The sequence below is a fragment of the Chanodichthys erythropterus genome, chromosome 12 (genome assembly GCF_024489055.1).
Source record: "Chanodichthys erythropterus isolate Z2021 chromosome 12, ASM2448905v1, whole genome shotgun sequence".
In the NCBI taxonomy this organism is placed as follows: Eukaryota; Metazoa; Chordata; class Actinopteri; order Cypriniformes; family Xenocyprididae; genus Chanodichthys; species Chanodichthys erythropterus.
The window spans coordinates 17,080,713-17,105,556 of NC_090232.1; the positions used below are offsets into that span (position 1 = coordinate 17,080,713).

The following is a 24,844-nucleotide window of genomic DNA, read 5'->3' on the forward strand; positions in this document are numbered from 1 at the left end:
TTTATTTTGAATTTTATACAACATCCTGTATTGTATTCTGTTTTTATTTATGCCTTTGTAGAACTTAAGCAGTATTGAAATTTGAATGTTGGTACGAAAAAAAATGAACATACTATTTTAAACAGATAAGCTAAAGAAGTCAAACCGCAAAAAAACAAAAGACTGATCAGTTTTGTTTTGTTTTTTTAGTTCAGTGTGGAATTATGTTACTCAGCATTGTGTTTTGGGAGAAAAACAAATCAGTTATTTTTCCAGATGCCTGTAGCAGAACCTTTTTCATACTCTGTGAACTGTTAAAGGGCCAAGACTGAAACATACATGTGACCCATCAGCACGGCTGCCACTAACAGTTTTTAACTATTTGCCAATCAATAGGACAGAAAGAGGTTTTACATGTAAGAAAACCAAAAAGAAAAGAAAAAAAATACAAGATATGAACTTGAATGTTATGATTAGATAACCACGTTGTCTTTGGGAGAACTTTGGAATGCTTTCTCCTTGAAAATCAGTGCTTGTATGATGACAGATGGTAGTGAATGTGTGAACGTCCCGCTCATCTAATGTTTACTTGTTGACTGACTTGTCCAATGCAGGTGTGCAGAACACGCTTGACTGTTTTATACAGCTGATTCCTGCTTGATTGAGACTAAGTGGAAGACACACTTGGCTCCGATTTATTAAAGCAGTCGGGAATGCAATGCGAGTGTTCTTTTTTCTTTTGGTGCTCAAAGTTCTTGTGATTGAGTAATGGCCTTTTTAACCCGACATCTGCAGTAGTGTTGTAGTTAAACGACATGTGAAATGTGAAACAGTGACTATTGAAATATATAACCGTTTTGTTTTCAGAAAGGAGTGATTTTATTTCAGAATTGGCTATAATTTGGTGTATTTTGAGCCAAACGGCATATTGCTTTGACTCACTTTGGATCTTCATTGATTGCTGGTTTGAAAGCTTCACACACAAAAGTAGTAAAGAAACAATCAAATTGATGCCTGTGACTAAAGAGATTTGCTGCTTGTGTGCAATTCCAACAGAAAGCTGGAATTATAAAATGGATTTGTACTTGTTCATAACAGAAGGTGAATGTTATCCTCAGCTTATGTTTGGCCCCAAGAAAGTTCCTGGAATTAGATATAAGTATAAAAAGCCAGCACTCTGTACATTGTTCTTACTATTGATTTAAATTAAAATGAACTACCTTAATTGTTTATACAAAATATTGAAAAATTATTGGGCGACTGTTTGATAATTGATGTAATGCTGAAATGCATATTATACAATTTAATAGCAAAAGAGATATACGCAATAATGTTAACAAAATTATTTTTTTTTACACAATATTTAATCCAAATTTACTAAAACAGTTTTACAGACAGGGCTTAGACCAAGCCAGGATTAGGCCTTAGTTCAAATAGGGCATTTAAGTATCTTTTATAAACGTTCACTAGAAAAAAACATTGCTGGTGTGCATCTTGAGACAAAACAATGGCTCTGATTTATTTAAAATATATGTCAGTACAAGTTTTCAAACTAATATTAATTTGGTAACACTTTACAATAAGGTTCATTAGTAAACAACATTAGTTAACAAGAACTAATAATGAACTGCACTTATACAACATTTCTTAATCTTTGTTAATGTTAATTTTTAACATTAGTTAATGCACTGTGAACTAACATGAACAAACAATGAACAACTGTATTTCCATTAATGTTAATGAAGATTAGTTAATACAGTAACAAATGTATTGTTCATGGTTAGTTTATACATTAATGAACCTTATTGTAAAATCTTACCATTAATTTATTGTAAAGACTGTAGGTACATTTTTGAACTGACACTAGGGGGCGCTAAAAGCTGTTGGCAATCTCAAAATGGTCAAATCAGAACAAGAACCATTGCATCTGTGCTGGAAAACAAAATGGCAATTGTAACAAAATAACAAAAAAGTATTGTTACCTATACATTAAATGTTTTATAAATAAGGTTGAGATTTTAACACTGTAAAGCCTAACATATGAAATAATAGTCTGATTATTTTTTAAATGGACACTTTAATTGAACCTTTAGACAGAATTGTTTTTTTAAGGTTTTCATGAAATCAAATTTGAGGGAAAAAACACCTCAGTTTTGTTGAGGCCCAAACAGCAAAAATTATTTGGTGCACAAAAGTGTGTGTGTGTGTGTGTATACATGGTTTATGAGGACACAGATGTGTATAATGACATGGGTATTACAATGTAAACATGGTTTATGAGGACACTTGTGGTTTAAAAAACATACTAAACTATTTCTTTTTTTTTTTCTTTTTTTTTGAAATTCAAAAAACGCAGACAGTTTTGTGTGATGGGTAGGAGTAGTGTAGGGGGATAGAATATACAGTTTGTACAGTATAAAAACCATTACGCCTACAGTGAGTCCCCGTAAACCACATAAACAGTTGCAAGAAAAAGTATGTGAACCACTTGCAGAATCTGTGTAAAATGTTAACAAAATAAGCGCGATCATACAAAATGGATGTTATTTTTTATTTAGCACTGTCCTGAGTAAGATATTTTACATAAAAGATGTATTAAAATGACCCAGTTCAAAAGTATTTTAACCATTGATTCCTAATACTGTGTGTGGTTACCTGATGATCCACGACTGTTTGTTTGTTTTGTGATGGTTGTTCATGAGTCTCTTGTTTGTCCTGAGCAGTTAAACTGAGCTCTGTTCTTCAGAAAAAATCTCCAGGTCCCAAAAATTCTTGTTTTACAGCATCTTTTGCATTTGAACCCTTTCCAGCAGTGACTGTATGATTTTGAGATCCATCTTTTCACACTGAGGACAATTGAGGGACTCAAACTTCAAACATTCACACATGCTCCAGAAGGAAACACGATGCATGAAGAGTCGGGGGGTGAAAAGTTTTGAACAGGATGAAGAGGTCCAAATGTTTCTTATTTTGCTTGAATATCATTTTTTTTTTTTTTTTTTTTTTTTCATTTAGTACCGCCCTTCAACAGAAGAAGAAACAGAAGATACTTGCATGTTTCCCAGAAGGAAAAAATAAGTACAATTTACCTTGATGTTTTTAATTAATGCATCATTTTTTTCTGGAGCATCAGTGAATGTTTGAACCTTTTTTAATAGTTGAGTCTGAGTCCATCAATTGACCTCAGTGTGAAAAGATGGATCTCAAAATCATACAGTCACTGCTGGAAAGGGTTCAAATTTGTAAAAAAAAAAAAAAAATGCTGGAAAACTGAAGAATCTGCAGGAGCTGGAGGATTTTTCTGAAGAACAGAGCTCAATTTAACTGCTCAGAACAAACATTCATGAACAACCATCACAAAACATAAAAACAGTCGTGAATCATCAGGTAACCACACACAGTATTAAGAATTAATGGTTCACATACTTATGAATGGGGTTATATTAATAATTTCAGCTATTTTTTTGTCTTGTGGATTATATGTAAACATCTTTTATGTAAAATATCTTACTCAGGACCATACTAAATAAAAAATAACATGCATTTTGTATTATCTCCCTCATTTTGTTTAAAATGAACATTTTCACAGATTCTGCAAGTGGTTTACATACTTTTTCCTGCAAACTGTACATACGTGTATGCGTGTGTGCGCATAACATTATGACCACTGACAGGTGAAGTGAATAACACTGATTATCTCTTTATCACGGCACCTGTTAGTGGGTGGGATATATTAAGCAGCAAGTGAACATTTTGTCCTCAAAGTTGATGTAGAAGCAGGAAAAATGAGCAAGCGTAAGGATTTGAGTGAGTTTAACAAGGGCCAAATTGTGATGGCTAGATGACTGGGTCAGAGCATCTCCAAAACTGCAGCTCTTGTGGGGTGTTCCCGGTCTGCAGTGGTCAGTATCTATCAAAAGTGGTCCAAGGAAGGAACAGTGGTGATCCGGCGACAGGGTCATTGATGCATGTGGGGAGCGAAGGCCAACAGACGAGCTACTGTAGCTCATATTGCACAAGAAGTTAATTCTGATAGAAATGTGTCAGAATACACAGTGCGTCACAGTTTGTTGCGTATGGGGCTCCATAGCTGCAGACCAGTCAAGGTGCCCATGCTGACCCCTGTCCACCTCCGAAAGCGCCAACAGTGGACACGTGAGCATCAGAACCACGGAGAAAAGAGCAATTGAAGAAGGTGGCCTGGTCTGATGAATCACATTTTCTTTTACATCACGTGGATGGCCGGGTGCGTGTGCATCAATTTCCTGGGGAACACATGGCACCAGGATGCACTATGGGAAGAAGGCAAGCCGGTGGAGGCAGTGTGATGCTTTGGGCAATGTTCTGCCTGGAAACCTTGGGTCCTGACATCCATGTGGATGTTACTTTGACACGTACTGTACCACCTACCTAAGCATTGTTGCAGACCATGTAAACCCTTTCATGGAAATGGTCCTCGCTGGTGGCTGTGGCCTCTTTCAGCAGGATAATGAGCCTGGCCACAAAGCAAAAATGGTTCAGGAATGGTTTGAGGAGCACAACAATGAGTTTGAGGTGTTGACTTGGCCTCCAAATTCTCCAAATCTCAATCCAATCTAGCATCTGTGAAATGTGCTGAACAAACAAGTCCGATCCATGAACTTACAGGATTTAAAGGATCTGCTGCTCACATCTTGGTGCTAGATACCACAGCACACCTTCAGGGGTCTAGTGGAGTCCATGCCTTGATGGGTAAGGGCTGTTTTGACTGCAAAAGGGGGACCAACGTGATATTAGGAAAGTGGTCATAATGAACAACTATCGAAAGAAGGCATGTAGTTATTAGTGTACAACTTTTTTTTTGCAGTTTTAGTCTGATAATTTAGAGGCCTTTAAATACTTTATAGAAAATCGCCTATCAAATATGATGCAGTAGGCGTTATATGGTGAAAGTACTTGTATATTTTGGCTGGTCATGAAGATCACGAAGAATGGAAAGCCCCACAAGCCAAGAGGAAATAATGACTCGCTGGATTATTCTTACCATTTTATTTGTAACAAATAAAACTTTTCCAGTACAATTGTATTCTCACACATCTGTCCTTACAACATAAAGTAGGAAAATTAAAAAAGAAAACGTCCTCTGAAATATTTACATTTACTACAAAATCAGAGGTAAAAGATTTCCCTTTTGTGTTTCACATTAATTGATGGGTGAAATTGTAAAACCACTCACAACATTTGACAATATGAAAATTGTGATACAATGCATATTTGGTCAGATTACATGATATAGATTGTGCTAGTTTATTTTTCCACATGAAACAATGTCATGATTCATCAAAATCAGATGGTGCCTTCATATTGTACAAATGGGGACTGTCATGCACTGGAAAATAGATGTATTTATTTTTTTCTCAAAACATTGACATTGAGATTAGCAGATAATGTCCCATTACACAAATGCTAATTGATATCCTCTTGAAAAAATAAGCATAGCTAGTTTCAACAAAAGTTGAAATTTGAAAAACCCTGAAAATTGGTTGTGATATTAATATGCTATAAGGTGTAACAATACGGAGAAGGTAGATTTGCAAGTTAAGATTTTCAAATACAAAACTAACTCAACTCTGGTTTAAAAAACAAAGATGTTGCAAAGAAAGTGAATCATTTCCTTACACCGAAAGTAAAATGAGCTGAAATTCGCAGTGACCAGACTTCCTTGGGAATTACTGAATGATGAAAGAAAATCACTCATTTTATACCACCCTGTCATCTAAAGTATTCAACAATAACGTTATGCGCATATTGTCTTAAGCTTTGGAACCAAAACTTATTTTTATCTTAACATGCACACACTGTGAGCAACACTGTGAAATTCATCTCATTCGATACAAATAACATTCTGTGTTGAAGAAATAGTAAGGGTTAGTGCATAGAACAAGAGTGCAGTCATTTCCAAAACCATAACCAGACTGTCATGGTCCATTATACTCCTATAGACACATCAGGGCCATTTTTATGTGTTGTAATAAAAGTTGTAGGTCTAATTTGTCATGCATTGATGTTTTATGATTCAACTTTTAGACATCAAACTTGCAGTGAAAATTTTTTAATTTAGTTCGAAGCAACTAGCTCTGGCTTTTGAAATCCCCTTTTCAAATGCGTCCTCACCAGCATGAAAAAAAATCATATCGTGTTTTTGTCGATGTTAACACACCAACATCATTGATGCTTTCAAACATATGTGAAGATGATGACACCTCACCTCACAACGCTGATAAACAAGAATGCAAACCTTAACCATTAGAAATGAAAGTTTCCTGCAGTGGTATGGACTGAAACAAACTAGTTCCTGTGCTATACTGAATTACAATTTTAAATACAAATCATTCATAATGAAATAGCTATTTTATTATGGAATGGAATATGCAGTTCTCTTGGCCAAATATAGATGCAATAAACGTGTGCCCTCTCAAAAATGGACACATATTGGCTTTCAGTAATAGAACTGTCTAGTCTTCTTGGCAGTACTTCACTTGAATGAATAAACCGCACTGGTACTTAAAATTGGTCTGTGTGTGAAATATATTTAAAATTCACTCAGGCGGATGTAACTATTTAATTCTATTTTATTACGTATTATATTTATATATAGTGTTTTATATGTGTTTCTTTCTTTCTTTTTTTTTTTTTTTAGATAAAAGCAGGTTCATATCCATAAATGTGGAACATATAACTTTAATAGCGAACCATTTTAAACATGTGACTATGATAAGGCACTACCAGTGTCAAATGATCCATTATGTTATTGTTTTGAACCCGTCACCTCATGTTTAGAGAGTTTAGCTTCAACATTTGAACTTCCAAACCTGACTGAAAGCATGTAAATAGTTGTTTTGGTAAAAGTTTAGTGAAGAAAAAAAAATAACTAAATTTTACTGCAATCAGTACTTTTCTTAACTTATGTGCACTGACAAGTACCTCACTCACATAGTATAAGTATCACTCAATACATTGACAGCTTATATGTATATATATAATATATATATATATATTTATAATAACAAATTTGTTTTATACTTTCTATCATATAGGATTAATGAGACAATATAATTACAGTGAGAATATCTCTAATACTTGAGTGGTTTAAAACTTGAAGGTGCGGTCACGTTCAATATTGCACAGTTTTTGAGACAAATCTCCATTTTCAGCTTCTGTTATTTTTCCTTGTCTTACATCTGTGATAGATATGTACGTATATATCTATGTGTGTGCTACAGATAAACAAACATGATACTGGCATAAGCACCAATACTTAGGGTGTTTTTGAATTTCATTTTGTATCACTTAAACAAGTGAGTTGGTGGATCCACTATACAACTGGTGACAAAAAACAGTGGAAACTCTAAACCCGGACTGCATCCCTCAATAAACATTACTGTTTTTTGGGGGTGGCCTGGTGTTAAACAAATTATGACACATAAGAAGTACCATCAAATTGACTGTTGTCTCCTCCCACGCTTTCGGAGTCTCATTTGTCTGTTGAATTGGTCCAGACGGCACATGGTTTATTCAGGAGATTTCATTGGAGCTGTTGGCCGGTTAGCTGTAACGCCAGAGCTTTACTCTGCCACAAATATGACTTGACAACTTTCAGCTATATGATTGCTGCTACAATTTGTTGTGACAATTCTGTATCCCGGCTGTCTGGCTGTTAAATTGTGTGCTGTCTGGAGAAATCAAACAGAATCCCGAGGTGTGGGCAACACAAAGAGGCAGTCAGATTGATCAGACGCAGGTCTTGCTGTGTGATGATGTGGCCCTTGGTCCAGGGGAAGGTTTTAGGTTGCATAGTGATCAAAACTGCCCAGGTATTCCAGTGCTGCTCGATAGCAGAACTGGTACTGCTCCTGTGGAAAGTACACACACACACACACACACACACACACACACACACACACACACACACACACACACACACACAAACATCATTTGATCCGAAATATACTATTTGATCAGTATACGACTGAAATCTGTTTACACCATGAGTAAAACTGAAAGTGAAAAAAAGTGGAAGTGAAATAAAATTGAAAGTAAAAAACTTTTTACATTTTTGTGAAAAATGCAATTTTGAGATATGAATAGACAACAATAGTCACAATTCTAAGTAACAATTATGAGCTATGAAGTCACAATGAGAAATAAAGTCATAATTATAAGAAATAATGTAATAATGAGATGTAAAGTCACAATCGTAAGAAATAGAATTATGAGCAATAAAGTCACAATAACAAGAAATTGTCATAATTGTGAGAAATAAAGCCAATTATAAGATATAAAGCCACAATTGTGAGAAATAGTTGACAATTTCTGACGTATCACAATTGCAAGAAATAAAGTCAATCATGAGATTAACAAAGGTAACATTAACAATAAAGCACAATTGTGAGAAATAGTCACCTATGAGATATAGTCACAGTTGCGAGATTGTTGCAGTTCTGGGGCCGTATTCACAAAACATCATAAAGGTGCCCTAGAATGCTTTTTCAAAAGATATAATATAAGTCTAAGGTGTCCCCTGAATGTGTCTGTGAAGTTTCAGCTCAAAATACCCCATAGTTTTTTTTTAAACACTTTTTCTAACTGCCTATTTTGGGGCATCATTAAATATGCGCCAATTCAGGCTGCTTCCCCTTTAAATCCTCGCGCTCCCCGCCCACGGAGCTCGCGACTCTATAATACACAGCATAAACAAAGTTCACACAGCTGATATAACCCTCAAAATGGATCTTTACAAAGTGTTCGTCATGCATGCTGCATGCATGCATCAGATCATGTAAGTATGGTATTTATTTGGATGTTTAAAATTGATTCTGAATGAGTTTGAGGCTATGCTCCATGGCTAATGGGCTAAAGCTAACATTACACACTGTTGGAGAGATTTATAAAGAATGAAGTTGTATTTATGAATTATACAGACTGCAAGTGTTTAATAATGAAAATAGCGACGGCTCTTGTCTCCGTGAATACAGTAAGAAACGATGGTAACTTTAACCACATTTAACAGTACATTAGCAACATGCTAACGAAACATTTAGAAAGACAATTATCACTAAAAATATCATGTAATCATGGATCATGTCATGTTATTATTGCTCCATCTGACATTTTTCGCTATTGTTCTTGCTTGCTTACCTAGTCTGATGATTCAGCTGTGCACAGATCCAGACATTAATACTGCCTGCCCTTGTCTAATGCCTTCCATAATGTTGGGAACATGGGCTGGCATATGCAAATATTGGGGGCGTACATATTAATGATCCCGAATGTTACGTAACAGTTGGTGTTATGTTGAGATTCACCTGTTCTTCGGAGGTCTTTTAAACAAATAAGATTTATATAAGAAGGAGGAAACAATGGAGTTTGAGACTCACTGTATGTCATTTCCATGTACTGAACTCTTGTTATTTGACAATGCCAATGTAAATTAAATTTTCAATTCTATGGCACCTTTAAGGCCAAAAGTAGCTCCTAACATGCCGATTTAGGAGAAACTCTTAAAAATAATGGGTGTGTTAGTCCTAAATTTTTACTCTGAGAGTATTTCAGAAAGCATTTTAGCGCTAAAACTAGCTCCTAAATCTGTGAAAAGTTAAGAGTAGTCAAGAGGACTCCTAAGTCACTAAGACCAAATCACAAACAATCCTAAAATGGTTGTTGCCGGCAATCAACCTCAGCAGTCCGCCCCAAAAAACTGTACACCATTGAGGCAATAAGTGATAGAACCTTGATGAGCCTTTTCTTCATAAATGCAATAAATATTTTGATTTATAGATTTTTTTCATCTGTGATGACAACATTAAGGTTCATTTACAGGCAAAATGTATTGAATGATGGAGAATAAAACATTGCGGTCAAGTTGAAAATAATATACTATCGTTGGGGCCGATAGCCTTGTGGGAAGCTCGGGTGTTCCGGCTCATGGACCTTTCCCGATCCTGTGATGTCTGAGGGGAGGCTCTAAGCTTGGAATTTAGCCCAAACCCAGAGTACTCCCCCATATCCTGGGAATATTAACCAGCCGAGAGCGAGGAGTCAGGGTGGCGGTGGAATGCAGAAAACTATCGAGGTAACTGTGAGTCGGCTGTGTACATATTTATGCCTCCTCTCGAGCTGATTAGACAGACCATTTGAATATTGAATATTTATAAAACAACATTTGACGCTTGAATTCTGCAATCTCTCGAAATGCAGACATGTAAGAGGCTGACAATTAGCTGAACATATACTAGTTTAATTAATGACAATTACCCTACATTTTAAAATCTTTATTTGAATGACAACATTTTTATTTCGAAATCTTTATTTGAATGACGATTTTTACTTTAAAATCTTTATTTTTTAAATCTTTGGGCATAGTTGGTAAGCGTGTTGACATCATCCATAGCAACGAGGTCAACCCCGCCCTTACTCTTAGCTTAAGAATTCTGTCTGTTCCTTAGTAAAAGTTTGTCTCAGCAGCTTTGTGAATAGGTTTTAAAATAAAACTCTTAGCTAAGAACTTTTACTGCTATTTAGGAGAACTCAGTGGAAAGATTAAATGTTTTGTGAATACAGCCCTTGATATATAAAGTCACAATTATAAGAAACAGCAGCAATTTTGAGATATAAAGTCACAATAATGAGAAAGAATTTGAGATATATGAGATATATAATTTGAGAAATTATGAGATATACAGTCAAACCAAAAATGATTCAGACATTTTTTATATTTTTGATATATTTTTACTAGTGGGTGCAGGACACTATAGTTCATTTATGTAAGTGAGGATAGCAAAATAAAGTAAACTGAGACATATTATATCCAAAAATTCTTCATACAGTGGACTACCAGTAAAATTGATTTGGAACCAAAAATTATTCAGACACTTTGACCTGACTATGTTTTGCTTACGTTTTATCTGACATAATTAAGATGAATTTTTTCCTATTTTATTACCATTTTTTAAACTATAGTGAATAAACTGTATTAATGAATGAAATGTTCAAGGTGTCTGAATAAATTTTGTTTTGACTGTAAAGTCATAATTGTAAGAAATAGATGCAATTATGAGCTATAAAGTCAAGAAATAAAGTCATCTGTAACAAAGTCGTAATTATGAAATTTAATAGTCACAAGTGTGAGATATAAAGTCACAATAGCAAGAAATAAAATAAATTATGGGATATAAAGTCAAAATAATTGGAAGAACACAACATGGCATTGCTTGAGCCAGTGTTTCAAAATAGAGCTATACAATAAAAACATTATATAGACACATTTCCAGTTTTAGAGATACTCAACCTACAACTCTGCATGTTAAACTACGATTGGAAAAACTATTTTAACATCGACAGAATTATTTAGCAAATTTAAAAATGATTAACTTGTACTAGTCTAAAGAAATCATGGAACTGAGTAGTGGGTTCATGTGGGTTGCAGTATGCAAGCTTACCTCTGTCTGCACCATGGCTGGTCTTTGAGTACGCAACATTTTGACAGTCTGGAAGATGTCGACCACTCCCTCATAACGCATCCTCTCCAATACTATACTCAGAGTGATAAATACACCTGTCCTCCCAACGCCAGCACTGCACGCACACCACAGAACATATTACTTCCCGTAATACATCAGGCACAGTCACGTGAATGAATTCTTTTTACTTTTTATTTACTCTGATTGGCATTTTAAATCATGACATCATGACATTTTGCGGTTAAATATTTTTTTACAATGTAATTTGACTCAAATCTATACATTTAATTTCCATTTTTTATTTATTCGGTAGGTAATCTTGCAATAAGATATAAAATGTATTGTCAGGCAGTCATGATTGCAAAATAACCCCTGAACACATAATGGAAAAAAAGGATGAAATACATCCATTCCTTTTCCTCACCTGCAGTGTACTGAGATCGGCCCATCCTGACCGAACTGCTCTTTTGTTTTGTGCACTTGACCGATGAAATCAATGAAGCCTTCACCAGATTTTGGCACACCCTGCTCTGGCCAATCCGTGAACTGAAACTGCCGGACTGTTCTGGATTGGCCGTCCTAGAAGAGAGGCACACCAATGAGAGACAGGCAGCAGCCGTATTTTTAACCTGAGTTCTGTGTGGGGAAGTTATATAAAACATGGAATCTTATAAAATTTTCATGACAGCTTTTTTATGCTGGGGGTCTCTGGTCTGTAAATTTGGAAATCCCAGTGCTAATGATTCATGCAGACCAATCGTTCTGATTGAATCATTGCTAATGCAAGTTTCACACAAAAGAAATAAAAGCCAATTAACTCTTTCCCTGCCACTGACGAGTTTTTCCATCATTTATGACACACTGATTTCCTGCCATTGACAATTTTTTCTGGCAATCTGTGTTTTCACTGTTATATGGTAGCGGCCGCTGTTACAGATCTTCTGAAATAGTACAGCATCTCAGAATTAAAAAAAACAAGTGAAGAAGATCTGCGTAAACCAGGGCTTTGTCTGAAATCGCCCCCTATACCCTCATTCACTATTCCCTACATTAGTCCACTAATATAGTTCACTTGAAGGAGTGAATAAAAATGAGTGAACAAATTCAGACACTGAGTGTGCTGGAAGGGCTGCAGCTTTTGCATAGTTTGTGCTTACTGTTTAATAATTATTTGAAACTTAAACTAGCAGCTCCCCTCAAATAGTGCCCTATTTAAGGGTATAGGGGACGATTTCAGACACAGCCCAGAGCCTAATATTTGAGGGGACAGCCATTTGTAGTGGTGTCCAAAACCATAGTGGACATTATCATTCAACAACAATGAGTGTACAACCGATGCACGCTCAACAGCTAGAGAATACCCATAATGCACTGTGAGAGTCGCGCGCAGAATGAATTCCCACGTCTGACCAGAAGATGGCGCCCGCAGCTCAATCATCCATCCATCCATTTTACAAACCGTTGGTCTAATGTGGGTATGGCGTAATATCATACAGGTATAAATTCCTTTTTAACTGATTATTAAATTGTTTAATCAAGTTTATACATACTGTAGTTTCCATGAGTTCAAGATAAATATCTTCATTACTACTGGAGCTGATAGTTTGCTAAGTTTCAAATGATTATTAAACAGCAAGCACAATGTGAACTATATTAGTGGACTAATGTAGGGAATAGTGAATGAGGGTGTAGGGTTCGATTTCAGACACAGTCCAGAAGAAGTGGACAACAAAATATTCTGGGGGCCATGAAATTGTGTGAATATGAACAAAAATGTTGGCAACTTATTTTGGTAAAAGCTGGCGGGGGGAAAGAGTTAAGAATATTTTAATGGCCAGGTATTACATCACAGTAGATAGGAAATTGTATATTCACTTTATAAGTTTCCATGACATTTTAATGAGTGTTTGACATACCCTTGCGTCTGTGACTTTAAACTCTCTGAGTATATACTGAGGCATGTTGTACTCCGCCATGGGATCCACCACAAAGTACTGATAGCGTGCTGACCTGTCAGATGGCCAGTACTGATGACATTTCTCCTGCATATGAAAGAAGTTAACACATTAGCTTCTATTATCGTTACCTTAAACTAAATCTATTAAAAACTATTAAAAATCTATTTTGTTAATTGAAGCTGAAATAAAACATAAATGTTAGACGAAAAACTTGAAATGAAAATTAGAAGTTGAAGTAGAAGTTGAATCACTAAAATAAAAATAAATATAAATTAAACCTAAATAGTAATATTTAAAAAGAACAAGAAACTAATGAAAATGACAAATGTACATTACAAAAATACTAAAATGAAAATTTAATCAAATGAAAAATAAAAACTATAATAAAAATAAATGCTAATTCAAAATATGAATAAAAACTGTAATAGTATATAAATAATACTAAAATAACACTGATCAGCATTCACATCTAAAGCCCCGTTTACACCAAAGATGATAATTATAATGATGATAAAGATATAAGTATAAACAGAAAGATATTGTCCTCTGGTGTGGACACTAATACAGTTATCCTATTGATGTGTGTATATATGTGAACTAACCCTTCCCATTTCTCTGAGTTTAGTAAGCATAACTACTATAGTAGAATTGTGTTCCCAAAGCATCCGCCAGTAATCTTCAACTGTCTCTGCCAGAGGCCCCTGAGTCGCAATATATGCCCTCTGTTGCCTAAAGAGTGATGAGAAAGAAATGAAAGCTTCAAAAACTGAGAATGTCACCAGCTTTCTTACAAACGTTGTGTCCGTGTTTGTTTTATAGTTTTTACCAGTAAATATATATATATATATATATATATATATATATATATATATATATATATATATATAAAGTTCACAATGTACCTGTAACCATCTATAAAACTGCCATTGACATAGTCTGAGCCATCCACTCCTCTGATTGGCTGCAGACACACACGTGTGCTTTCATATGGCATGATATTGACCAGTCGGTTTTTGAACTTATTGCATGGAAGACTGGCACTGACGAAGCGGGAGTTATGCGCTTTGGCATTAGCTAACCGCTGAAAAGGAGATACAGAAAAAAGAAATAAGCATACATTTTATGAACCAAAACCCTAACATTTTATGAACATTAAAAAGCAATGTACAACTACACTGATGTACACAAAATAATATAGTATTTTATATATTGTTTATAAGACAAATGGATCTAAAGTAGTTTTAATTTTTTCAGTTAATTTGTTAACAAATTATGTCATTGTTAAATTTAAATTCACAAATTACATTCGTGGGATGAACTCACTTTAAACTCCTGCTCCATTCCGCTGATGTGCTCTGGCGGTTCCGTCTGTGACAGTCTCTGGATGTAGGCGTAAAGGTTCCGAGCTGGAACCTCTGTGTTGCCGCAGGAAACGGCCTCCAGCAGCGCATCATAAATAAAGACGTACTGCTCCTCTGTCTGCACCATGTAGTTTCGCTGAGATCGCATCAGAGTCACATGACCATAAACATCTATCGTCTTCTCCTGCTTCACACGCTCCAACATGGCATCAATCACAATGAAGCAGCCCGTTCGGCCCACACCAGCACTGGGAGAGAGAGAAAATGCTTGTCACAAGCACTCATATTAGCACATTCTGGTGGTATTTGAGATTTTCTCTCACTAAATAGTTTCATATCATAAAAACATTCATATTAGACAAGGGAAGCCTGAGAAAACACAAATTATTTTTAAATTATCACCTTTTTTTAAATACATAATATATTTTAAAATCATCATTTAATTTTTCTCTTCGCTTTCTTCTTTTCCCCATGTATTTTTACCTCTATTGTACGTGTCAGCTTTGTTCGTTCAGTTTTGTTAATGTTGTAAGTGGTTAATATGTTAATAAAAAAGATGCAATAAAAAAATGTATTTATGTAATAGAAAAACTCACAAATGACCTATATTTACCCTGTGAAAAAATAATCTAAATTTAGAAAAAGAGAACATTATAATTCTTTAAATGTATAGTAATGTTGCAATGCTAAGGATGGAGTTTAAAGTGCTTGCAAGAAAGGGAAGTCAGACGAAAACCACAAAAAAAGAGATGACGAGAGCTTTCTCACAGTTAAGACATTTAATGTGTTTCTGTATGTCTTTTGTATTCTGAAATGCAATTTTATGTAATCTACTTTTTTCCTGTGTCAGTTCATTTGTAAAAACCTTATCGATGTATATAGTAATGTTGCTTTGTTGTGTCTAAGCAAAAAAATAAAATAAAATCCTCATACTCCACAAATCAGCATTGAGAGGGGGGTCTTCCCTTCATGTCTGACTGGATATTAATGTGTTTGTTAATTCTGTACTAGTTACCTGCAGTGGACCGCAATGGGTCCGGCGTCTGGGGGGTTGCAGGCTTTTACCCTTCTGAGGAAGGCCAGGAAGGGAGTGGGATGTTCAGGTACCCCCTGATCTGGCCATGCTGTAAACTGGAACTGGCGAACCTCCCTTTTCTCACCACTCCCACTCTGTACATAGAAACAACACAATTCAGTATCATTTATTATTATAGAATAATACATTTAGTCCATAATAAATGCACAAATCATAACATCCAACATAATCTCATGCAAACTACTCATCCAATCAGCAGCAAGCCGCAACAAAATTGGATCAATCTTAATTTATTCAACATGCTTCCCATCTAGCATGTAAAAAACTACAAACTAAAAAAAACTTTAAAGGATGAGATCTGAATAATCAACACATAACAAATAATTGAAAATGTTGACAAATATAACAGCATAAATAAAAGCAGCAAATAGCAAAACAACAAAGAGTAACAGAGTAATTTGCATAATTTATTCTTGCATTGCTGTGAATTTGAATACTGTGTTTTATCACAGTGTTTTATCCCCAGATTCCATAGCTTGCTAAAATATTCCTGCGCTTAGCAGAAAAATAAGTCACGAAAAAGCTAGTCTTTGGTGTACTCACTGTTTAATGTTTAAAGTACTTTTGCATGATTTTGGAGAGGAAAATCAGATCATGACGTCAAGAGTGAATAAAAACAGCTTGACGCTGTTTTTATTTATTGCCTTTTTTTGTATCACATATTTTATTAATCATCATAAATTAGGTATCATTCAAAAGCTTAAAAATTCGTTCTGTGAAAACTGTTTTGAAAGCAGGACCAAAACTGTTTTGGACTTTGTGTTACCATGGAAACAGTACTTTAAATCCTTTTAGCGGGCTCCTCCCCCAAGTTGGCGTTTTCATGTTTCATATTACAGAAGTTATTTTAAATAATTTATAGTGGAAACTTTACTAATCTTGACAAAACACATATCATCGGAAAGGTCTGAATCTCAAGCTATCATATTTGATCGTATCATATTTCATATACTTTTTGAGATAGAAGTGATATTTGGACAGAAATGTATTAGTTTGTTACAGGAGAATGCATCAGAAACTAAATGTCGGTGACACCCGGTGGCTATTTTTGGTACAACCCCCAAACAAAATCTCAATTTTTGTGATATCAACTTCAAATTTAGAACACAACTTGGTTAGACATATGGCTTTGCTTTTATATCAGTTTCAGAGTAAAAATATTTTGTAATATATATATTTTATATAAAATAAAAAACATTAAGTACAGTACATTTTATTTACGGTAAATTTAAACTTCTATAACTTTTTGCTTTCACTTCAGCAACAATCTGCTGAGTGTCTTCTTTAAAGCAAGACCATACTTATATATATTCTATATTCCAAACCATTCTTGAATAACAAGTTTGGATAGAGCATTTTCATGTCTATGCTCAAAAAGGGGGGTGACAGTTAAGGGGTTAAATTATTTATTCATTATTTCATATCTATTTTTTCCTCACTTGCAGTGGTTTGACTCATACACACAATTTTGAACAAAGTTTAGAGCATGTTCATAGTTCCTTTTTTTTTTTACAATGATTTTGATGAATTTAAATACATAGTAATGTCACTACATAGTCATGCAATGTGACAAATAATTAAAAAAAGTATAAATAAACTTTTCCATTGAAAGTTTATTAAAAATTCATACAAAAAGTCCCAGTAAAATGTCAAGTACTTTTAAGCTATGACAATGTTTCCGCCAGTAGGGGCTATTTTTATAACCCGTCTAGGGTCTCACAAACTTACGGGTCGAACCTGACATTAGGTTACATTTGTGAGAGTAATGAAGTAATGGTATATTGTGTTTATTCGCTGATCACTGCTGTTTCGTTACCTTAAAGAGGGCAAAAGTCCTGACGCAGTAGGTTGCAAGCTCCACCGTGTCCAGTAAAGAGACCTGCATGAGTCCGTATGTCTCTGTGCCTCTGCTGGGCCAGTACTGATCACACTTATTCTGCACACAGTTCAGCAGACACTTAGTAAACCTCTCACTGCTGCATATGTCTCAATGTCAAAGGAAACATTAGAGGAGAGCTGAAGATAAGCTGAGATAGACACTGACAGTCAGCTGCTCTTCAGTCTGGCTGCTTTCCAGCAATAACGGTACTCACTATGGCTATGTGTCAGTCTGCTCACTAATTTAATAGTAAGTATACTACCCAGGGAGTGAGTTGCCTCATTATTAAAATCATTCCAGTGCATTCAACTGTTCACTCGCTAGAAATTAACAGAATACCTCGATTTTACCAACTCCCATTAAAAGGGAACTAGGGAATAGACTGAGACACACCCTTTGAGAGTACATTTTGGCATGCAGTGATAGTGTGATTATCAGCCAAAAATATCAAGTTACACTTTGTGACTTGTGGCAAAATGTGTCTCTGAAGTCAGTGAGGGAAGGAGGAAGCGAGAAGAGACAGATCAGAAGAAGAGAGTGTAGGTGTAAAGAAAATGATGAGGCAGAGATAACAAGGAGGAAAGAGGTGAGACACGAAATATCAACCATTCAAGTGAAAAGTGAGAGTGGTCTAATTAGCCAAGTGAGACGTCTTGCCTTTGAGAAGAAATACGAAGGCATCTGGAGAGTAACAGACAAACATCATAAGACTTACTCTGCTCCGTAACACCACACAACAGACTCACTGAGAAATACGGAAAATATCAATGCTGTGTTCGATCAAACAAGGTTAGAGTGTGTGTGTGTGTGTGTGTGTTTATGAGTTTGATTAAGTGTTCAGTATCTCAGACGTTCTGTTCCAAAATCTAGTCTGCTGCCTACCCAGACAGCCTTTTAGGCATCCTGAAGCAAAGACTGTTTCAGATTTTAGTTAAACAGTTTCTAATGTATTTGGTAGGCTGCATAAATGGCCATAGCTTTTGAAAAATCTGTTACATTTCTAAAAGAAATATGATTTTGACAAGCAATCAGCAATTCTTATTAAAACTTTCTGCAGTTAATATTTGCAAACTTTTATTCAGGAAGAATGCATTAAATTGATCAAAAGTGACTGTAAAGTCATTTATAATGTTCTGTATTTCAAATAAATGCAAAAATATTAAGCAGCAGAACTCTCTCATAATAATAAGAAATGTTCAAATCAGCATATTAGGATGATTTCTGAAGACTGAAGTAATAGCTGCTGAAAATTCAGCTTTGCCATCACATGAATAAATTACATTTCAAAATATAGTACATTAGAAAACTATTTAACTATAGTTGTTTAAAATTGTAATAAATATAATAATTATAATAGTTATTTTTAATTGTAATAATAACAGCCTGGGTAAAATGGGACTGACCCCAAACATTTGAACGGTAGTGTACATTGCAGAAGAGCATCTTATATCTTATATAGACAGTTAAATCATTGTGAAAAGCTTAATACAGAAGCGCTTAATACAGCATTGCAGATATCTTTCACAGAATGCATTGCAATAAGGTCAGTGAAAAAAATCAAAAAGATGAAGTTGAGAAGTTAAATGGTGATTAGAAATACATAATCTTTATTGTATTAAATATAGAAAATCATTGATAAACGTGTGTGCAGAGTATTTTTATGCTTGTTAGACTATTTTGTTGTTAGCTTAGCAACATGCTAACAAGAGAAACATGCTTTGAGGAGCTGCTTCTTACAGTCAAACCAAAAATTATTTAGACATTTTAGATATTTTGATATATTTTTACTAGTGGGTGCAGGACACTATAGTTCATTTATGTAAGTGAGGATAGCAAAATAAAGTAAACTGAGACATATTATACCCACAAATTCTTCATACAGAGGACTACCAGTAAAATTGATTTGGAACCAAAAACTATTCAGACACTTTGACCTGACTATGTTTTGCTTTCGTTTTATCTGACTTAATTAAGATTTTTTAGATACCATTTTTTAAACTATAGTGAATAAACCGTATTAATGAATGAAATGTTCAAGGTGTCTGAATAAATTTTGGTTTGACTGTATGTCTTTCAAATTAGTGAATCATGAGATAAGTGTGCTTTTTTAGTTAAGATGCTGCCTATATATATGCACACTAGGTTTTGGAACAGAGCTGTGACTGTGTATGTATAATTTAGCGCACTCACCCTGGATTTCTCCTCAAGTTTGGTGATCATGATGATATTTGCTGTGTGTTGTTCCCACACCATTCTCCAGAAATCACTAAACGTGTCTGGCATGGGCCCCTGAGTGGCAATGTAAGCGCCCTGTCTGCGGTAACCGTCTATGAAGTTGGCATTGATGTAGTCGCCGCCAGGAACACCTGCATAACAAGAAGGAATGGAAAAAACGAAATCAATTTCAAGCTAACAAGAGAAAAAAAAAAAAACTAAATTGCCTTTAATACATTTTAATGGGTGTAAATGAGAGATATAATTCAATTTCATTAGTGGTGTGTCAGATCTAATATTTAAAAATGAATTATCAGCACAAATCAAGCTCAGAAGTCCACAGTATATGGGATATTAACTGGAAAAAGACAACAGGATATTAACTTAAAATCTCTGCAAATGTTCAGAGAATATACGGATCATGGACAAAGTAGCATCAGTGTTATTTTACTATTATTTATGTACAGTCATAGTATTTATTAATATTTTGAATTGGCTTTTATTTTTTGTATTTTCAGTTATCCTATTAATTTTTAGTTCGTCATTTTTATACATTTATATTTAGTTTTATTTCAGTTTGAGTAATTTCAGTACTTAAATATATTTATTTCAGCTTCATTTCATTTATTGAAAATGACTTTTAATAGTTTTAGTTTAAAACAATAACAACACTGGTACAGTACGTGTACATTTAGAGATAAGAAACAGCAATGGTGCTAGAAGCAATGTGAACAGGTAATAACTTTAAGTTGATTTCCCATGACAATATCCGTGTAAGATAAGAAAATGTATTATTTCTAATGGATACACAAAGAAACAGAAATATTGAGACACTGAGCACACATGCTCTCACCATCATTGTTGGACAGTGATACTCTGGTGTGGTCGTAGGCGATGACGTTGGCATATCTGTTCTTTGGCTTGTTAATCTCAAGGTTAGAATGTTCCCATGAGAACTGCTGCCCTGGATCAATAGACTACAAGGGAGAAGCACGCCATGAATTACACATGACGCTGGACATGCCCCATATGGTACTTCACACGTTACAAACATCACATAGCCTATGCAATGAAGTTAGTGCTCACACAAAAAAGGACATGAAAAAGAACTTAAAGCATGCTATAGTATGCAGAAATGTGGTTCTAATATACATCATTCATTGGCCAATATGTTTTTAATGTACTCCCGCGGGGTGTGCGTGTGTGTGAGATCTGACCTCATACTCTTGAGAGAACCTCAGGTTGTCATTGGCTTTCATCCTCTCTATGTGAGCTGGCAGTTCTGAGACGGACACTGGAGGGTGGCTGGTCATGCCTGTCAATCACACAAACACAAAGATTAGTTCACACTCTGAGAACATGGCAGAGAGTGCTCTGAGCAGTGTGAGAGAATGTTAGTGATCTCATCGATGTTTTAGCACTAGGGTTCGTGAGTGTGTGTATTGAAGGGAAAACTGCTAAAAGAATGTAAAAGAATTAGTGCAGTAGGTTAGTTGTTTGTACCCAGCAAGCAATAGTCATGGATTCACAGCAGGCTATTATATAAAATTTGACTCTAATTCAATCATTTTCTAAATTGAATAATACTGATGGTTTAGACCAATTTAAATGAAGTGGCCAGTTTGGGCTAAATTTACTTTTAGGGATAATTAATGTTTTAATACATTTAATGTGCAATGAACAGCTATGAAAGGTAATTCCACACAAAAGAAAAAATTTGAACAATAACAATTAAAAGCTGACAAATGGACTTTTTTACACAGACTTTTTTCATCGTAAATACAGCAAAGTTTTTTATATTTTGAATTTTTAAAAAAATCTGTATGTTTATAACACTAATATCTTTGCATTAAATTACAAAAAAGTAGTTAACGCTGCTTCTAATACAGCGGCTATGGGAGTAACGCTTTGAAATTGACATCTTTCTCTCTACTGACTGCCGTTAACAATCTCTTTCTATATTTTTCCTCTTTAGAAAGTTGTGAAAACACTATTGTGGAGATTTTCTTTTGCTATTTGAGCAAATGGGAACACAAAAAATATATTTAATGTAGTCTTATGATGACTTCTGCTTCAGAGAAACCCAGAAATTTGAAATGGGTCAATTGTAAATTTGTCATGTGTTTTTTTTATGACAAATGCTGTAAAGTAATACCATTAGGCATCTAAAAATTAATTTATTTAAATAATATTATTTAAATAGAATTGATTTCTGTCTGGGAATAGTTGTAGGTCATTGAAAATGCAGGGAATGCATTCCTACTCAGTAGGAAAGAATATACACAAATGTTTTATTTAGTGAAGTAAACAGCCTCACAGAAAACTTTATTAAAATGATTTCATGATATACAACTTTTTTTGGTGGCTGTGGGCAGGGGTTGTTGACACAGTGGCACTGGGGCTCCCTTAAAATCTCCACCTAGGCATATTCACATTCCACTCTAAAATCTCTAAAAAATAAAGTCTGAACTTTACTGAATGATGTGTGGTGGAGGGTATAGATTACAATACAGTCAGATGTATTAAGCAAGATGGAATTAGCATTGAAAATGCTGAATCAGATCAAATTAATCTTAAAGCAAAAATCAATATTGCTGCATTTAGAATATAACTGAGAAGAGTTCATTTAATGTCAGCAATAGTTGTCTGTTCAACAAAGAACAAAGTCATAGATCAACATTACAGGGTTAGTTCACTCAATGAAAATTCTGTCATTAATTACTCACCTTCATGTCGTGTCAAACCCGCAAGACCTTCGTTCATCTTCGGAACACAAATTAAGATATTTTTGTTAAATTCAAAAGCTTGAGAATGCAGCACAATTACCACTTTCAAGGCCCAGAAAGGTAGAAAAGACATCATTAAAATAGTCAATGTGAATACAGTAGTTCAACCTTAATTTTATGAAGCGAAGAGAATACTTTTTGTGTGGAAAACCACATGCGTGCGTCGTGGTGCTCAAGTGAACAGCATCGGAGACTGACACAGAAGAGAAGTATTTGTTGAATAAAGTCGTCATTTTGCTAGTTTTTTTGCGCACAAAAAGTATTCTCTTCGCTTCATAAAATTAAGATTGAACCACTTTTGTCACATGGACTATTTTAATGATCTCTTTACTACCTTTTGGGGCATTGAAAGTGGTAATTGCTTTGTTGTATATGGGGGATCAGAAACCTCTCGGATTTCATAAAAAATCTTAATTTGTGTTCCGAAGATGAACTAAAGTCTTACGAGTTTGGAACGAAATGAGGGTGAGTAATTAATAACAGAAATTTATTTTTTTGGTGAACTAACCCTTTAATTCAAAACTGAATTTATTATTACTGTAATCTTTATTATACATAGCTTTATTTAAAAAATGTTTCTGGTATATCCCCATTTAGAGAGCTAGTTATACGTGTGTGTATTTAGATCAGTTTCCACTATCATTGTGGGGATTAAATGTCCCCACAAGGATAGTAAAACCTGAAATCACCTACATTGTGGGGATCAGCCAACGGTCCCCATGAGGAAATGACTTAATAAACAATGTCATAATAAAACTCTAAAAATGCAGAAAGGTTTTTATGAAAGTTTAAGGTAGGGTTAGGAGATAGAAAATATCATTAGCTAAATATAAAAACAAAAAAGGGAAGTTCAGCATAATGGAAAGTGTGTAAACACAGGTGTTTGCAAGCCAGTTGTGACGTCAGTCAGAGCAGAGAGAAAAGCTTCACGCGCTGCAGCAGGTGTTCACATAAACCCCTGTTATGACTCAAATGAGTTAGGAGGATGAAAAAGCCAGACCAGTTACTGCATATGTGCGAGCATATGGGGGTTAAGCGGTCAATAATATCATTAGCTGGAGCTCCAAAAAACACAACTAACTTGATAACCGCCGATAACCGATGATAGATGCACGCAAACCTAAAAGAGAGACAACACTGTTTTGATACCAACAATGTGTGTGCATCAAATTGGGACTGGAAAATTAATTCTTCAGGACTCTGTACCTGTGTGTGTGTGTTAGTGACATGTCTTTTCATCAGTATATTACCAGCCGTTGGGAAGTTGATTCTACGCAGCTCCACTGGGTCAGATGGATGCTGGGAACTCATGGCTTTACTGCTGCTGGGAAAGCTGCACTTCCTGCCCTCCAGCTCTGCCCGCTTCCTGTAACATCACACGCGTAGGAGCATTAAAGCAACACTCACTTAGTAGGAAATAGTTTATATTGCATTTCGAGCATAATTAGATTTACAGAGAAACATAATACACAGACCTGTCTGGTTTGCTGGTTTGTGCACAGATAAAGGGAAGAAAAAATAAAATAAAGTCAGCTTCTGCATAAGAAAATATAAAACATCAATCATTTTTTATTCCTTTGCTTTTTATCCTCTCGTTCTTTCCATTTTTTAAAAATCAGTCAAATGAATGAATCATTCAGACCAATTTTATGAATCGTTTACGAGATTCATTAAAAGGATTGACTGATTTCAAGTTTTACTCTACACAAAAGCAACATCTAGCAGGTAAAATTTTAGATTATAGAACATTTCAGAGCAAAGCATAATTAATTCACTCTAATTTTTCTATTTTATTTCCTCTCTAGGAACTCCCCATCAATGTCATTTAACCTACATCTCAATCACTTTTCTTCTCGATTCTTCTCCTCTCTCACCTTTTAAAGAGGAGGATGAGGATGACAATGCTGATGATGAAGATGACAGCCAGAACTGGCCCAACCACCCACAGAAGACCCTCCTCCTCATCTATGATTGGCTGCGGCTCAACATCGGAGAACAGCACGGCATCAGAGAATGGACTTGTGGAGTATACAGTCTGTCAAGCAAGGACACTTAGCAAATTAGCATACAAAA

At 35.0% G+C, this 24,844-nt stretch overlaps 1 protein-coding gene across 2 annotated transcripts in view; it reads right to left on the reverse strand.

The window, feature by feature from the left end:
- Nucleotides 1–6,860: 6,860 nt before the first annotated feature.
- ptprdb (protein tyrosine phosphatase receptor type Db) overlaps nucleotides 6,861–24,844 on the reverse strand; it is a 48,701-nt gene continuing 30,717 nt past the window's right edge. For both annotated transcript variants that reach the window (XM_067405267.1, XM_067405268.1), the window contains 15 exons: nucleotides 24,646–24,806; nucleotides 24,247–24,258; nucleotides 24,022–24,137; nucleotides 21,203–21,300; nucleotides 20,839–20,962; nucleotides 19,962–20,137; nucleotides 17,709–17,828; nucleotides 15,812–15,966; nucleotides 14,759–15,044; nucleotides 14,338–14,516; nucleotides 14,038–14,164; nucleotides 13,394–13,519; nucleotides 11,902–12,056; nucleotides 11,457–11,592; nucleotides 6,861–7,871 (listed from right to left, as the gene is read on the reverse strand). In XM_067405267.1, coding sequence (XP_067261368.1) covers nucleotides 7,803–7,871; nucleotides 11,457–11,592; nucleotides 11,902–12,056; nucleotides 13,394–13,519; nucleotides 14,038–14,164; nucleotides 14,338–14,516; nucleotides 14,759–15,044; nucleotides 15,812–15,966; nucleotides 17,709–17,828; nucleotides 19,962–20,137; nucleotides 20,839–20,962; nucleotides 21,203–21,300; nucleotides 24,022–24,137; nucleotides 24,247–24,258; nucleotides 24,646–24,806 — 2,040 coding nt within the window. In that variant the 3' untranslated portion in view covers nucleotides 6,861–7,802. The remainder of the gene's footprint in view (nucleotides 7,872–11,456; nucleotides 11,593–11,901; nucleotides 12,057–13,393; nucleotides 13,520–14,037; nucleotides 14,165–14,337; nucleotides 14,517–14,758; nucleotides 15,045–15,811; nucleotides 15,967–17,708; nucleotides 17,829–19,961; nucleotides 20,138–20,838; nucleotides 20,963–21,202; nucleotides 21,301–24,021; nucleotides 24,138–24,246; nucleotides 24,259–24,645; nucleotides 24,807–24,844) is intronic.